The sequence below is a fragment of the Balaenoptera borealis genome, assembly GCF_965194805.1.
Source record: "Balaenoptera borealis genome assembly, chromosome: 7".
NCBI classification, from domain to species: domain Eukaryota; kingdom Metazoa; phylum Chordata; class Mammalia; order Artiodactyla; family Balaenopteridae; genus Balaenoptera; species Balaenoptera borealis.
Window position 1 is genome coordinate 23,797,124 of NC_138864.1, and position 15,616 is coordinate 23,812,739.

General features: G+C 41.8%; 1 protein-coding gene across 3 annotated transcripts in view; it reads left to right on the forward strand.

Moving 5' to 3' along the window:
* SLC26A5 (solute carrier family 26 member 5) overlaps positions 1-15,616 on the forward strand; it is a 56,279-nt gene that overhangs the window by 22,313 nt on the left and 18,350 nt on the right. For 2 of the 3 annotated variants that reach the window (XM_082399366.1, XM_082399367.1), the window contains 6 exons: positions 1,120-1,259; positions 4,833-4,943; positions 6,020-6,186; positions 6,746-6,910; positions 8,835-8,987; positions 11,532-11,614. In XM_082399366.1, the coding sequence (XP_082255492.1) occupies positions 1,120-1,259; positions 4,833-4,943; positions 6,020-6,186; positions 6,746-6,910; positions 8,835-8,987; positions 11,532-11,614 (819 nt within the window). The remainder of the gene's footprint in view (positions 1-1,119; positions 1,260-4,832; positions 4,944-6,019; positions 6,187-6,745; positions 6,911-8,834; positions 8,988-11,531; positions 11,615-15,616) is intronic. The other variant, XM_082399368.1, reaches the window with a different exon arrangement.

Here is a 15,616-nt window from a genome sequence, read left to right on the forward strand (position 1 = left end):
ATGCACCGCCCACCAGCTGTGCACTTGAGTTTCCTGCTTTGTAAAATGGGAATAGTAATTAGTGCTTACATCATCAAGTTACTGGGGTTAAAACCTATTAATATATGCAAAGTGCAAGGCACATGGCAAGAACTATATAAATGCAGCTGTTATTAATATCTCAATTTTCTAAACCGGGAGACTGCTGTGAAATCTGGTTTGTTTCACTCAAATTCATTGCTCTTGCCATAGTTGCCTCACATTTTGCTTCCTGCATCTTCCTACATCTAATTACCAGATACTTCTAACCACTAAAGGCACTGTATAAAATACCATGCATGCTGCAGTAATGCATTATCCTTTTAAATGGAATAAGTTGCTTCCTCATCACCAGGAGGACTTGAGGCTGTCATAGTGGTGATGGAACTCATCTGTCCATACTCTTACTCGCTGATGTCTTTGATTATAGGCATAGACTGGCAAAAGGACTGGCTGAGGTCCAGAATATAGTCTGTGTATCAAAGTTAATTAAACCATGCAGGGATTAAATGCAAAGCCTTGGTTTTTTCAGCATGGTGTTCACCTAACCAAGACAACCAGACATAGACTTAGCTACAGTGCTCCCGTGACAAATGGTGTTTTGAGTTTGCCTAATCAAAGACCCTAAAGCACTGAACACATGTTCATAAAGCTCATAATACCTGTGTAAATTTCCTTCATTTTATAAGGAAAGGGAAAACTAAGTGGGTAGATGCTGGTCATTGGTTCCACATTCAAAAGTTAACTCAATCAGTAAATAATTCCCCTACTTCACTTTACACCAACACAGAAAGCACATTAATGATTTCACCTGTTGAAATAATAGCTTCTGGGATATCTCAACTATTTTGAGGCTAATTTTTTTTTTTCATGGTCAGTTGTAGAGCATTAGAATGGAACCAATTCAGATGTTCCTATTTTTAAAAAATAATAATAATAATAAGCAGGTCGTCTTGCCTCTGACCTCTGCAGAGTAAAAGAGTCATCCTCGGCACCAGTTGTGAATTCTTCCTTACTGCTCCAGGATATGAGGAAGGGAAAACGCCTTGGTGTGAATTCTACAGAAATGGTCCTCATTTTATCTATTTCTTTGTCCTCCAGATGTACTCCTAAGAAAATACGAAATATCATTTACATGTTCCTCCCCATAACCAAGTGGTTGCCTGCATACAGATTCAAGGAGTATGTGTTGGGTGACTTAGTCTCAGGCATAAGCACAGGAGTGCTGCAGCTTCCTCAAGGTCAGTAGAATATATTTCTTTCTTTCCTTTGCTACCATCTCCTCAAACAGTTGCTTGACCATTTTTCTGTTTAATTTCATCGTGATTGGAAATTCATAGTTTTTAATCATTATCGTTCTAGTAACCTTCACCTGTTTAAAGGAATTCTCCGGAAATAACCCTTTTAAATAACCTTTTAAAAGCCCCGGAGATATTAGTTGTAGAATGTGGTAATACTGTTTTACAGACCAGTACATTTAGGAGCTGGCTGGGCATTGCCTTTCTCTCGCTAAGTTAATCAGTCATTCCATGAGCATGTTGTTGAGGTTGTCCTTTTTTTTGTTGTTTTTTTGTTGTTTTTTTAAATTTTATTGAAGTACAGTTGATTTACAATGTTGTGTTTCATTCAGGGGTTGTCCTTGTTCAGGTTCTTGACTTTTAAGTCCATATTCTTATTACAAGGGACCATGATATACTGAATTCTTGTGCCTTTGCGTGATTTTATATGTGATATAAGAATTTAAGAAAACACTCATTGATTATTCATCTATTCACACGCATTTATCAAGTATCTGCCTGGCCGTCCCCATCTTCCTGGAACTAACTGTCCAATCAGGGAAAGAAACATGAAGCACATAACAGCACGCATCAGTTTTTAATTGCAAATGATGGTAAACACTGTGAAGGAAGATACAGGGCACTCTGACATGATGATACTAGGGGGACCTAATTTAAGTAGGTAAGTCACAAAAACCCCTTTAAGAAGGTGAGATTGAAGTGAGACCTGATGGACAAGTAGGAGGGAGGTAAAAAATGAGAAGACGTGCACTTCAGGAAGAAGTGATAGCATGTGTGAAGGCATTTAGCAAGAAGAGAATTGGGTGTCTGAAGAATTATGAGAGAGGCAGGGTGCTAGGAGTGTGGGGAGTGAGGGGCCGGTGGCTGGCAAGGCGAGCAGTGGCAGGTCTGCACAGCCTTGACAGGCCCCTTTGGATTTCATTCTGAGCGCGACGAAAGCTGTCAGCGAGCTTTTTTCACTTGGCTATTTCTGGTAAGAGATCACTGAGACTGTCGTGTGGGGAATGGACTTGGCTGGCGAGAGGGTCACCAGGATGAATGTAGGGAGACCAATTAGAGGTGACAGTGACTCAGTGTGGTCAAAAGGTGATAACGGCTTGAACAGCCCTCTGAGAGGGAAGCTGGCTGAAAATCTATTCCCTTCTCCAGTTTCCCAAAAACTAATTATTGAACAATCAATTTGTAAAAAAAAAAAAAAACAAAAAAATTATTTTCCCCAGTGATCAATTAGCTGAGTTTTTAATTTTCCAAGTGACTGAGTTATCGAATCTATTAAATCTGTTAAACAAAAGCCTTAAATCACGTTTAGGACCATCCTCCACAACAATTTTGGCACCAACACCCCAAGGATAGAGAAAGGGATGTATTTAAAGACAGAGGTGAAGGCGGGGGAGGAGCAGACAGAGGCTTGGCACCTGGAGTGGGAAATAGGAGCTAGACTGACATTCAGTCAAGTTGGACTGACAGAGCCACAGGAAGTGGTTGCGGTGAACGCACGTACATGAATACGTCAGAGAAGTCCTCAGAATTCTGCCTAGTTGGGTGTTCACTGAAATGCCATTCCACAAACGTTTTCGGACCTGTAGACATTATGTAAACATCTACCCATTGAACTGTGAGCTCGCAAAGGCTCTTCCTTGCCCTGTTCAGCTCCAGAGAGCCTGCAAGAACTTACAGCACAAGGCAGTCAGCCAGCTGTCCCCAGAGAAAAGAGCTATAGTGACAAAGAGTATTCTCAGAATTGAAATACATGAGTTTTCAGACTGAGAGCAACCATCAGGTACCCATCAGAATTAATGAAAAATTAACGTAAGACAAGACACACCACTGTAAAATATCAGAATACCAGAAATAAATAGAAGATCCCAAAACTTTCCTGAAAGGAAAAAAAAGTCACATAACCATGAAATCATAACCTAGGGGAATCTGCAAAAATAGGCATTATAGAATGTCAACAGTTTATATCTACAACGATAAACCAAGAACAATGTGAACATGTTATGTAGATCGGGTTTCTCAGCCCGTACCACGTACATTGGTGGTGGGGGCCATCCTGTGCATTGCAGGGTGGGTAGCAGCATCCCTGGCTTCTACCCACGGGATGCAGCAGCAGCCCCACTCCCAGGCTTGGTAATAAAACACGTCTCCAGACATTGCCAAATGTCCCCTGGGGGTGGGCAGAATCCTCTCATGTAGGAACTGCTGATTTAGAAAAACGGAGATAAATGGTAGAAAAACAGCTGAAAGAGTTAGAAGTGAGTGCTTCTGGAGAGTGGAACCTAGAGTAAGGCAGAAGAGTGCTGGCTTTTCCTCCGAGCCTCCCTAGTACTGCTTGGCTTTTTATACTATGGACATGAGTTTCTTTGCTAGAAATAAAATATTTTTTTTAATGCAACATTAAAGTTACCATATTATTACATATGAAGTAAGGATGCTTTCCCAACTCTTCTTTTGCTAAAATGTTCTTATCCGCAACATGACAATGCATTACATGAACTTCCTAGTTATTCCAGATACTTGGCTGAGGCCCCAAAGCTGAGAACGAAGGGTGTTTATTGCTTACACGCTCTAAAGAGGGATTCCAGGCCATCCATGCAAAACGATGAGTGAATGACACACATGCTCTCTCCTTAGTGCATCACTCCAACAGGATGTGAGGGGACAAGACGACTAATATTAGATTTGGAATGAGAATTTTCGAGAGAAAGGTGCAAAAAGCCCTATGCATTTCCCCTCCACCTAAAGTTAAGGAAGGACTGCAAGAGAATCACTCGGAACACTGGACGTGTGTCCCCTGGAGTTTGTGGGCACTGTTGCCTAATTCTTGCAAGAAAAATAAATCTACAGGTGAAGGGGTGTGAACTGCCTATGACAGCAGAATGAAGAGGACCCCTCCTGTGGGCGTGGCCTGCACTTGCACAGTTTCCTGGGGTAAAGCATCAGATAACTGGGCGCCCTGGGAGGTAATCAGGCTTGGCTCATTTGAAAGGTACCTGCCCAAGAAGTCTGCCTACAGGATGAGCAGCTGCCAGCAGAAAGAACCTGGAGGAGGCGTAAGAACTGGAACCTGTAAGGGGCCTAGGTCAGGGGGAGGGGGCATTACATCAGCCAGGGAATAGTACAGTGGGAGCTCCTCGTTGAAAACGGGTCTCCAGAGAACCCTGAAAACACCCCATTGGAGAAACAGCTGGCATTTGGGCATCAACACCAGATTACAACTGCACCAGTCAAGTAAGCCTTTCTGCTGTTACGTAATTTGGGAAAGAATAAAGCAGAAAAGAATCCACCCCTGGCAAAGAGGAGATGACAAGGAAAACTGTCTCAACCTGGACTCTCTGAACACAAATATAGGATTCCATGTAAGAGTGGGATGGAAGGGTGGGCATGTTAAAACACATCTGCTTAAATTAACATGATTTTCACTTGTTCATCATATATAAAGAACCAAGAGAAAACACACATAGCCCTCTGTTTTCTAATGAGCTCCCCATTTCTGTTTGGTTTTTAATCCTACAGGTTTAGCCTTTGCAATGTTGGCAGCTGTGCCTCCGGTGTTTGGCCTGTACTCTTCATTTTACCCCGTTATCATGTATTGTTTTTTTGGAACCTCCAGACACATATCCATAGGTAAACCTTATAGTTGATATTTTAGTACCTTTCCTTTTGGATTTCCAAGCTTTGCAGTGTGCCAAAGAGACAGCATGTTTGTTATTAGGACATCTGCTTAGTAACAACTTTTGTTACTGTATACCCAATAGGTGCTTTTAAAGAATACACTCCCCCTCAAGATTTCTAGAACTAACAGCTTTCTTATAATCTGGGCATAATAGAAAAAGACAATTTTCTTGTGTAAAAAGAGCAATTGTTGAAATCTGTGAAATAAGTGCTTGAGTTCATAATACAATTTGCCTGCATCTGTTTTTTTCCTCTATTTTATTAGTGCAAGTTCCTAATTACTATGCATATAATGCATTTTCATCTTATTTTAGGCACTGAACTGTACTTGGTTTCTCTTTAGTGTATTTAGGATCAGATTTATATGGATTTCATAATAGTGTTAATGCTGCCTGAGGCTGCCACCAGCCAACACACACAAGGTCTCAGCTGTCCGTTGCTGGATAACACATACCCCCCCAAGTTTAGCAGCTAAAAACAACCACCATTTGATTATCTGTCACAGTTCCTGTGGGTCAGGATTGGGGAAGGGCTCATCTGGGCAGTTTAGGCTCAGCGTCTCTCAAGCAGTTAAGAGTCAGGTGGGAGCTAGAGCCAGAGCAGCTACAGGAAGGCTGGACTCCCCTTCCCTCTCTTCTTACCCCCCGCCCTCACCCTCTCTCCACGTGGTCCTAACTGGGGCTTTCTCGCATGTAGGGCTGCAGCACAAGTGAGCAGTACAGCTCTCAGGTGGAAGCCGCATCACTTTTTGTTACCTGGCCTCAGCAGTCACGCAGTATCACTTCTGCTGCATTCTTTTGATTACTAGCATGTCACAAGTCCACCCAGATTCAAGGAGACAGGAATTAGACCACCTCTTCATGGGGAAATGTCGGGGTTCTAGAAGAGTGTGTGGGATGGAAGATTTTGTCACAGTGCAGTGTTATTTCGAAGATTTATTGACCTCACCTGTGTCTCCTGGGGTACTGGAAACAACCACATCAGACACACTGAACGTAATTTCCCTGATTAATGCTCCCTTATTTCAGGTCCGTTTGCAGTTATTAGCCTGATGATAGGCGGCGTGGCTGTTCGATTAGTACCAGATGATATGGTCATTCCAGGAGGAGTAAACGCAACCAACGGTACGGAGGCAAGAGATGCTTTGAGAGTGAAAGTCGCCATGTCTGTGACCTTACTTTCAGGAATCATTCAGGTAAGGTTCACAGATGTGGAAATGGGCTCTCATTTGCTCATTTAATAAATATCTGTTGAGCACACTTGGCTGGTCTACATGGTGGAGAGGGTCAGCCAGCAAAACTCCAGAGCTCAGTGTTCATAGCTGAGGAACGCCAGTCCCACTGCATGCCTTACTTAAATTGATACTGAATAGGAGCTAGCTAGCTTCAGTTGGGTACTTTAGAGATTCCAAAAGCAAGACTAGCTTGAAGCGGGATGGGTTAGTCATGGGAAGAGGGCATTTCTTATCTGCCTGGAAGGAACCGGAAGTGACATGACTAAGCCTACCCCCACTTCTGAGGGACAGGGAGAGTACGGGGGTGCCCATTGCTCCGTGGGGCTCCAGGCCCTTCCAGACCTTCCATTGTTTTCTGCATAACCAGTGATTGATTTATTAGCTACTTACTTGCTGCAGGTGCAAGTTTGTAGTGTTAGAAAATGGTCCAGAAAGAACTTTTTAATGTTTTCTGTTGGTTTTAACTTCCTGACCTATCATGTGATTTATTTGTTTCTTTGTCATTAAAAAAAAAAAATAGTTTTGCCTAGGTGTCTGTAGGTTTGGATTTGTGGCCATATATCTCACGGAGCCCCTGGTCCGTGGGTTTACCACTGCGGCAGCTGTGCATGTCTTCACCTCCATGTTAAAATACCTGTTTGGAGTTAAAACAAAGCGGTACAGTGGGATCTTTTCAGTGGTGTATGTAAGTAAGCAACTTCCCGACTTACTGGTACTTGTTTTCCCTTCTTTATTTTTCCCCCTTCTCTTCTGTATCTCTTTTACCTTCAAGGCTCACTTTTCTTATTTCCAAGAATTTCAATAAAATGGAGAAGATTTAGTTATTCTAAGGCTTTTCTGAGAAGAGCACTACAAGGAAAATTAAACCTTAAAGTCTCATTTCTTTAATATATGGTACTATCTACCTCACAAGGAATTTTTTGGTTAGGTCTTTTTTTAATATTTATTTATTTGGCTGTGCTGGGTCTTAGTTGCGGCATGCAGGATCTAGTTCCTTGACCAGGGATCCAACCCGGGCCCCCTGCATTGGGAGCGCGGAGTCTTAACCACTGCGCCTCCAGGGAAGTCCCTGGTTAGGTATTTATTTGGTTATTTCACCTTGACTCTAGTTAGCTAAAGAAACAGCTTTTTCTTAAGACCAAATTAGATTATCTTTGGGAACTAACAAATAATTTAAAGGCATTATGGGATAATAGATCTTCCTCAAAACCTGCTTACTCAAGCAGGCAAAAAAAGTCTGTAAAGGATTTAACTATCACAATTAACCAGTTTAATCTAATAAAATATACACAGATCCTTCCACCCAACTCAGAAAATATAAATTATTTGCAAGCACGTAGGTAACATGGTAATAACTGATCACGTTGAGAGTGGTCATGTAAAACTGATCACAAATTCCAAAAATTCAATGTTGTTTCACATGGTGCAGTAAATTAGCAATCAGTAACTAAATATAGCTTTAAAACCCCCATACATTTGGAAACCAAAAACATATTTTTAAATAACCCATGGATAAAGAGGAAGTTATGAAATAATTAAAACCAAATGATAGTGTAAGTACTACATACCAGAACTTCTGAGATGCTGCTAAAGCTATCCTTGGAATGAGAGATCTGTAGCCTTTGTAGGTGTTGATGTGTCAGGCACTGTGTTAGGCAGAGCAGTGAGTTTACAGTCCAGTGGGAAGACAAATAGTAAACTGCTAATCACATAAATGTGTAATTAAGTACAAATTGTCTTAAGTGCTATGAAGAAAAAATCAGGCTGCTCTGAAAGTTGAATAGGGAGACCTTTAGATTAGGGGTCTAGGAAAGTCGCTTTGAGGAAGTGACAGTTAAATTGAGTCCTTCATTGATTAGAATGGAGTCCAACTGTGGGAGCATTCCCTAAATAACTAAATTCTTCGTTTCCCATAATAGCTGGTAACATGCTTCTTACTCTGAGATTTCTCAAAATGCCTTGTCACAAAGGAAATAGAACAGACAAGCATACTAGAGAATGCTCTAGGCATTGATAGGAAAGGTGTGTAGCCTGGACTCGGTGGTAACCTACTTTCCCAGGGTCCAGATAAGTACTGACTGCACTTGGGGTGCCGAGACTGCAGCCTTAGGAGGAAATTAAGCGGCTTTCTTCTCTACCTTTCCTGGGCTTCTTTCCAAGCTTCAGCCACTCTCTTTCCTTCAAAGCTCACCTGATTCGTCTTTCATCTGCTAACAGTGATTTCTCCCTCTTTCAGCTCCTAAAAGCTTTTGTATGTATTTACCTTTGGATTTTTTTTTTGCTGATAGTACCCCTAATCCTTTCCTAATGCTCAGGACTCAGCTTCAGGGTTACTTTTCTGAATTTTACAATTCTACATTGAGATGTTAGCATAGCAAAGAACACTGTAGTATGAGATTGTCAGGTAAGGATTACAACTACCAAGCTGTATGACTGGGTAAAAATGGCTCCTAATTGGTGAAAGCTGCAAAGAGAGAGACTTCAGCCTGAGAACCTTTAGCTAGAAATGTCCACTAATGGGATGGCTGGTGTGAATTAGAGCACTAGACTGTCTCTGTCTATTCAGGGGCTCTTGCTTGATGTAACATCCAGTGTTCACTGTGTTACAGAGTACAGTTGCTGTGTTGCAGAATGTTAAAAACCTCAACGTGTGTTCCCTAGGCGTTGGGCTGATGGTCTTTGGTTTGCTGCTGGGTGGCAAGGAGTTTAATGAGAGATTTAAAGAGAAATTGCCAGCACCCATCCCTTTAGAGTTCTTTGCGGTAAGTCAACTTCCAGCAGCATACACCTACCTGTTTCTGTGAGGGGTTTAGAAGTGGACCCGGGAGGAGGAAATTCGACCTCTTTTCTCTCACTTCTGCCAAGAGAAGGTTGGAATTTGTCAAGGGGAACTTTTACAAATACACTGACAAAAAAAAGAAAAGCATTAAAGCAGAGTCATGGATGATTTTTAAAATATAGCTAAGTCCATAAAAATATGAATGTAAATTATCTTTGAGTGGAATTATGGAGATTTTTCTTTTTCAAAGTTTTTATTGTCTAATTGTTTTATAATGAACATATAAACTTTAATAACCTGAAAAAATTAAGCTGTTTCCATTCTGAAAAGAGCAAATGACAAAGGTTCCCAAACTTTCTTGGTTCCTGGCACTCCTAGGCCAAAAGAAATACCTAACTAGTAGTTCCATTTACTAAGTAGTAAGGTCCAAACAACTTCATATGTATTTATGTCTAACAACTTAAGAACTGTTTGTAAAAATAATGCACATAAATTGAAATAAAATATATTTTATGACATTCTTAAATCACCACAGTAATTTATTAATGAATGTGTATGGCGGCTGGTGGGCACTTCACAATCCCTCAAACCTGGGAATCAGATGGACACCACTACCATCATTTCCTGTTCACTTTGATTTTTGCATGGTACCTGCTTTTTTATCACAGTGACCACTGAATGCCCAGCTTTGCAAACATGTGGTGTGACTGAAAGGAATGTAGTAGGAACTAATATCGAAACTGTGAACTACCTCAAACTAGAAGTTTGCATGGTGTCTGACAGGTGTCACTGTTTTCCTTGAAAGTCATGTCCCACAGTGTCCTGGTGAGTTCTCCTTGGGACCCTGGAGCACTTTGGTGTATTTTGGGAGCCACAAGGAGAAGAAATAAAAAGTATAGGTGTCTGATCCAAATCTAGCAAAAAGTTCCAGCCACGAAAACCACTGGCTCGTATAGCTCACAAAGAAGCCAGTCCCTTTGACCCTTTTCCTTGCTTTTGTCTTGTCTATACCCGAATAGGACTGTCTCTCACTGTTTTAAGACCTGTTCTCTCATTGGGGTTGGGCACAGAGTTCCTGTTTCCTCTTGGAGAACAGCAAGAGGTTCTCAGCTCCTTCACATGGCAGTGGAGAAAGGCAAGCCCTAATCATGAAGTAAATGATGAAGACTGACTTTCCTGGCTTGGGTTCCTAGTTTTGTCCACTTTCCAGATTCCCTTTGAAGTTTCCTTCATGTTTTCCAGGGCAATGGTTCTCCAGAATTCTATCATTATAATTATGGTTGAACCTGTTTTTTGTTTTTTTGTTTTTTTTTAACTTCTTATCTGTATGCTCCTCAGAGCAAGGGAGAGGGAAGCCATACTGGAAAATCTGGGACAGAATCTTCATGACTCTCTTTAAACATACAGTTCCTTTGTTATCATAAAATTGTTTGGGGTTCTGCATTCTATTTCAAAATGCATCTGTTAGTGTTGGTAGGAAAACTTTGGTTTGAATTTATTTATCGCTGCATAAAGTTGATGCTCCAGGAACTTGAGCCCTGTGTATCCTGTGGATTTGAATTTTCTGGGCATTCCCCCAGTTTGAGATGATCAACAGATGCAATTAAGGGTGACAGACATTGCAACCAACAAAGAAGGGGCACTTCATCATAGCAGCCAGAAGCAGCCACGCCCTTGGTCTCTCAGGCTGCTGTGTCTGATAATGAGCTTACCTTCTTCTTGGTTCCCTGCAGCAGCCCGCTTTGGTGGGGGTCTGGCTCCCTTCCCTGGCCAGCCCTATGCCTTCACTCCTGGATAACCCACTCAGAAAGTTCTACAAGCAGTGGTTCTTTGGGGTGAAGAAAGTTGCTGTCTCTCCTTCTGTTATTTTTCTCTTCTTGTAGCTCACTAAGGCTTGTACTTTACACACAGACTGAATCTGTGCCCCGACAATCCAGGCAACCTTATGTACAAGGACACTCTGTGATGGGCGGTTTCACCCTGACCCTGACTCGGCAACAGATATGGGAGACGATAGCCATGGGGTGCTGGTGGAGGCCTCTAATCACCTTGGTGCTGCTGTCCTGGAAACAAGAGTCCATAGGAAGACTATGCAATAGATCCAAACCTACGTGTTACAATGATACGCTGTCACTGTACCACCCTCACAATACGTATTTCATGTCCTTTATTTGTGCCACCTTGGCCAGAGCCTCATTTTACCTGCCCCAAAGGCAAAGCCAACTCCTGAAAGGCTTTATGGCTTCTTTCTGTTTGTAGCCAACTAGCCAAATGCCTCAGGATGGAACAGAACAAAGTAAAGGGAAAAGAACTCCAGGCCACAAGGAGACTGTAGAGTCCACTTTAATTTTGTGGAGAAGGGTCATTAGGAGAAGTTAGAATTGCTGGAAGCTAACTATAATTCTTTTTTTAAAAAACCGAGAAAGTGAGAATAGATTTGGCTTGGCTAACAAGTTCTTTGAAGCTTATTTTTGTGGTGTTGCAATGTTCATTTCTAAAGGTACGTTTGGTTTTGTGTCTGTTTCAGGTGGTTATGGGAACTGGCATTTCAGCTGGGTTTAACCTGCATGAATCGTACAATGTGGATGTCGTTGGGACACTTCCTCTTGGGTAGGAAAATAGTTTCAAGTAACAGTGTGACTTGAATAATCAAGGGATCTATTATTGCTTCTAACTCCTGCTTTAGTATTGCAATGAACAGTCTTTTTTTTTTTTTTTCCTACATATCAGATAGCTGAGGGTTTGGGGGGTTTTGAGTTTGGTTTTTTTGGCTGTGTGTGAGGGGGGGGGTGGCTTATTGTGGTTAAAAAAAAAATAACATAAAACTTAACCATTTTAACCATTCATAAGTGTACAGTCCAGTAGTGTTAAGTATATTCACATTGTTGTGAAACGGATCTCCAGAACTTTTTCATCTTGCAAATCTGAAACTATACCATTAAACAATAACTCTCCATTCTCCTTTCCCTCCAGCCCCTACTTTCTACCTCTATGAATCCGATTACTCTAGTACTCGTAAGTGGAATCATACACTACTTGCCTTCTTTGTGACTGGCTTATTTCATTTAGCATATTCCAAGGTTCATCCATGTTGTACCATGTGACAGGATTTCCTTCTTCTTTAAAGCAGAATAAAATTCCACCTTATGTATATACCACATTTTGTTTATGCATTCATCTGTTGATGGACATTTGGGTTGCTTCCACTGCTTAGCTATTGTGAATAATCCTGCTATGAGCATGGGTGTGCAAGTGTCTCTTCAAGACCCTGCTTTCAGTTCTTTTGGATATATACATAGAAGTGGGATTGCTGGATCATATGATAGTCTGTTTTAACTTTTTGAGGAACCTCCATAATGTTTTCCAAAGTGGTTGCACCATTTTACAGTTCTACCAACAATGGCATGTGGTTTTTCGTTTTGTTCTGTTTCCTATTTAGCATTTATCGGTTTTTTAGATCTCTTCCTGGGTAGCTTTGGAGCTAAAAGCAAAAAGACCTAAATCTAGCCTGCCACTTAGCAGCTTTGTGACCTTGGGCAAGTCACTTATCCTCTCAAAGCCTCAGTTTCCTCCCCTGCTAGGTAAGCATGGTAATTAATGACTATCTCAAGAGCAGTTGTGAGAGTTACAGGAGAAAATGTGTCTAAAGCGGCCAGTGTAGCATTTGGCATGCACAGTACACGTTGAAGACATGTTAATTGAAAGTTCTATGGCTCATTATTTCAACCAGGTTTCTAGTTTTAAATCACGTATTACTTCTTTGCTTCATCTGTTTTTCTTTTACCTAATTCTACATTTTAAAAATTTTACTATTATTTTTATATTTGAAGGAGTGAGAGTGACTACAAGCCTCTCCTAGTCTCACTCTGGCTATCTCTATACCTCTCTGCGTGTCTCTGTCTTTCTGTTCCTGGTACTGTCTCTTTCGTGCCACTCTGTTCTCTCTTTCCAAAAGAAGAGTCAGACATTTGCCCAGATGCTGGACATTGACAGGATCTGGTATATTCCATCAGGCCTTGCCCCTGGAACCATCTAAGAATCTCCAGGGAAGCACAGGCAGCAGGAGTTGCTCTTTAAGCCAAAGTTCACCCCAGGGAGCAGGTGTTGAAGGAGGAAGCCTGCATTCAACTTCAGCGAATTGCTGTCATAAACGTGTTACTTATGATTCAATGTAAAGGTATAACACAGTGATAACCCTTGTTTTTCTATTTGCACTTATAATTTTTTAAGTACTTTTATACCCACCATGTCAGTTGATGCTCACAATTACACTGTTGATATATGTTATCTTCATTTAACAGAGAAGAAAGTTCATTCATTCCCATTTATTCAGCATATGTTTATTGAGTGCCTAATATGTGCCAGGGACACACCAGTTAAAAACAAAAGTGAACATGCAAGCAAAAAAGCCTTTGGTCTCGTGGAACTTATATTCTACTAGGAAAGATAGACAATACATCAATAGTGAGACATGCTATGAAGACAAGGGAAGCCACGTAAGAGATAGGAGGGGCTGGGGTTGCTGTTTTAGGTAGGGTATCAAGGAAGGCGACATTTGAGAGACGTGAGTGAAGTTTGGTATGTCCCAGCCTGGACCCAGAACTCAATCTTCTGATACCCAGTTGTGTGATCTTTCCATTACCTCACACCTGGGTCACTAACATAATTCGTCATGTGATAAACATGTGTCTTTGGATCCAGTAGGTAACCCTATCCAATAACTAGTCACAAATAATCTACATGTGAATTCTCACACTTAGATTTCTCCTTTTAAAAATTCACACGCCACCATCATTCCTACCTAATACCTTCCTTTCCCTATTGCATTATACCCAAATATGTTGCTTTCCCTCTATGTGTGAGAGCTAAACTTTTTTTTTAAATAAATTTATTTATTTTATTTATTTACTTTTGGCTGCGTCGGGTCTTCGTTGCTGCACGCGGGCTTTTCTCTAGTTGCGGTGAGTGGGGGCTACTCTGCATTGCAGTGCGCGGGCTACTCGTTGCAGTGGCTTCTCTTATTGCGGAGCACGGGCTCTAGGAGCACGGGCTTCAGTAGTTGTGGCACGCGGGCTCTAGGAGAGCTAAACATTTTTTTAAAAAATAAGAACATTTTACCTTTTTGAAACTTGGCTTCCCAGAAACCTTGTCTTTCTGGAACTTTGCCCAAAACCAGGCAAGCAACCAATAATGCCTCCCTAACTTCCTATCTGTATACAGTCATACTGCTTCAGTGATCTGTGAGTCTCACTGCCGAAGAACAGTGGCTTATAACAATGTCCGTTTACTTGCTCGCAGTTTGCCAGTGTAGGTGGGGCTCAGCTGAGAGGTTGTCTCACTTGGGGTCTCTCAGGCAGCTGCGGACTCTGAAGGGGTGACCAGGGCTGGAGGATCCAAGAAGGCCTCGCTCACATGTCTGACAGCTCAGCTGCGGCGGCTGGAACAGCTGAGGGCTGGCTGGCATCGTCTCTCCATACGGGTCTCCAGCAGGGCAGACAGGTTCTTTATGTGTCAGCTCAGGGCAACAGGACGGAAAAGCAGAAGCTGCCAGGCTGCTTACAGCACTCATACAGCATCACTCCCACCACATTCTGTTGGTCAAAGCAAATCACAAGGCCAGCCCAGATTCAACCAGAGGGGAAACAGACCACATTTAGATAGGGGAGCAGCACACGGAAGTGTGGGAGAAATTGGTGGTGGTTGTATTTGGAAACAAACTACCATACTTATCTACACACATAAACACACACACACACACACACACACACACACACACACACACACACACACACACACACACACACACACACACACACACACACACACACACACACACACACACACACACACATAAATATATAATACAGTGTCCAGAAAGTGACAGCTGACTGTTAGAGATCCCATTCATGGCAATATATCATGTTCCTTGGTTTACTTCTCTTAACTCATTGCAGCATACATTCTTTTCTCATATTCTTATTCCTCAGACCCAAACCTGCTGCCAGGCCTTCTCTCCTGGTTAGTGCTTATGTAGCAAAGTGCAAGGAAAGGACAGTAAGTTCTATAGTCAGACCCCCTGGGTCTGATTCCTTGCTCCATCTTCAGCAGATTACTTAACATCTGCAAGCATCCATTTTTTCACGTATAAATTGGGATAATAATGACACCCATCTAAAAGGATTGTTGTGAGGACAAATGAGATGACATATATCAAGCATGTAGCACATAATCTAGGCTTAACATATGTTAGGTTCCTTTCCTTTGCTCCCCTCCCTTTCCCTTACCTCAGAACCTGAGACAGCCCCTTTGTCACTGTGATATGACACAGTATGAGAAATAGTGTGGAGAGACGGGTTCTTTGTGGTTTTTGTTGTACTTAATAGATGAGCTGTTTGACCTTGGACAAGTTGCTTGACCTCACTATGCCTCGTTTTCCTCAGCTGTAAAATGGGGATTATAATGGTACCTAGCTCGCAGTGCTGTTGGAGATAGATAAACACAGAACCTGGCACAAGAGGAGGCACCTAATGAGTGACTGTAACAGTAATAATATTGTGCATCAATTAATTGATATTATTATTTAGCCCAGTGCCTTGAATTGGAGCAGGTGCC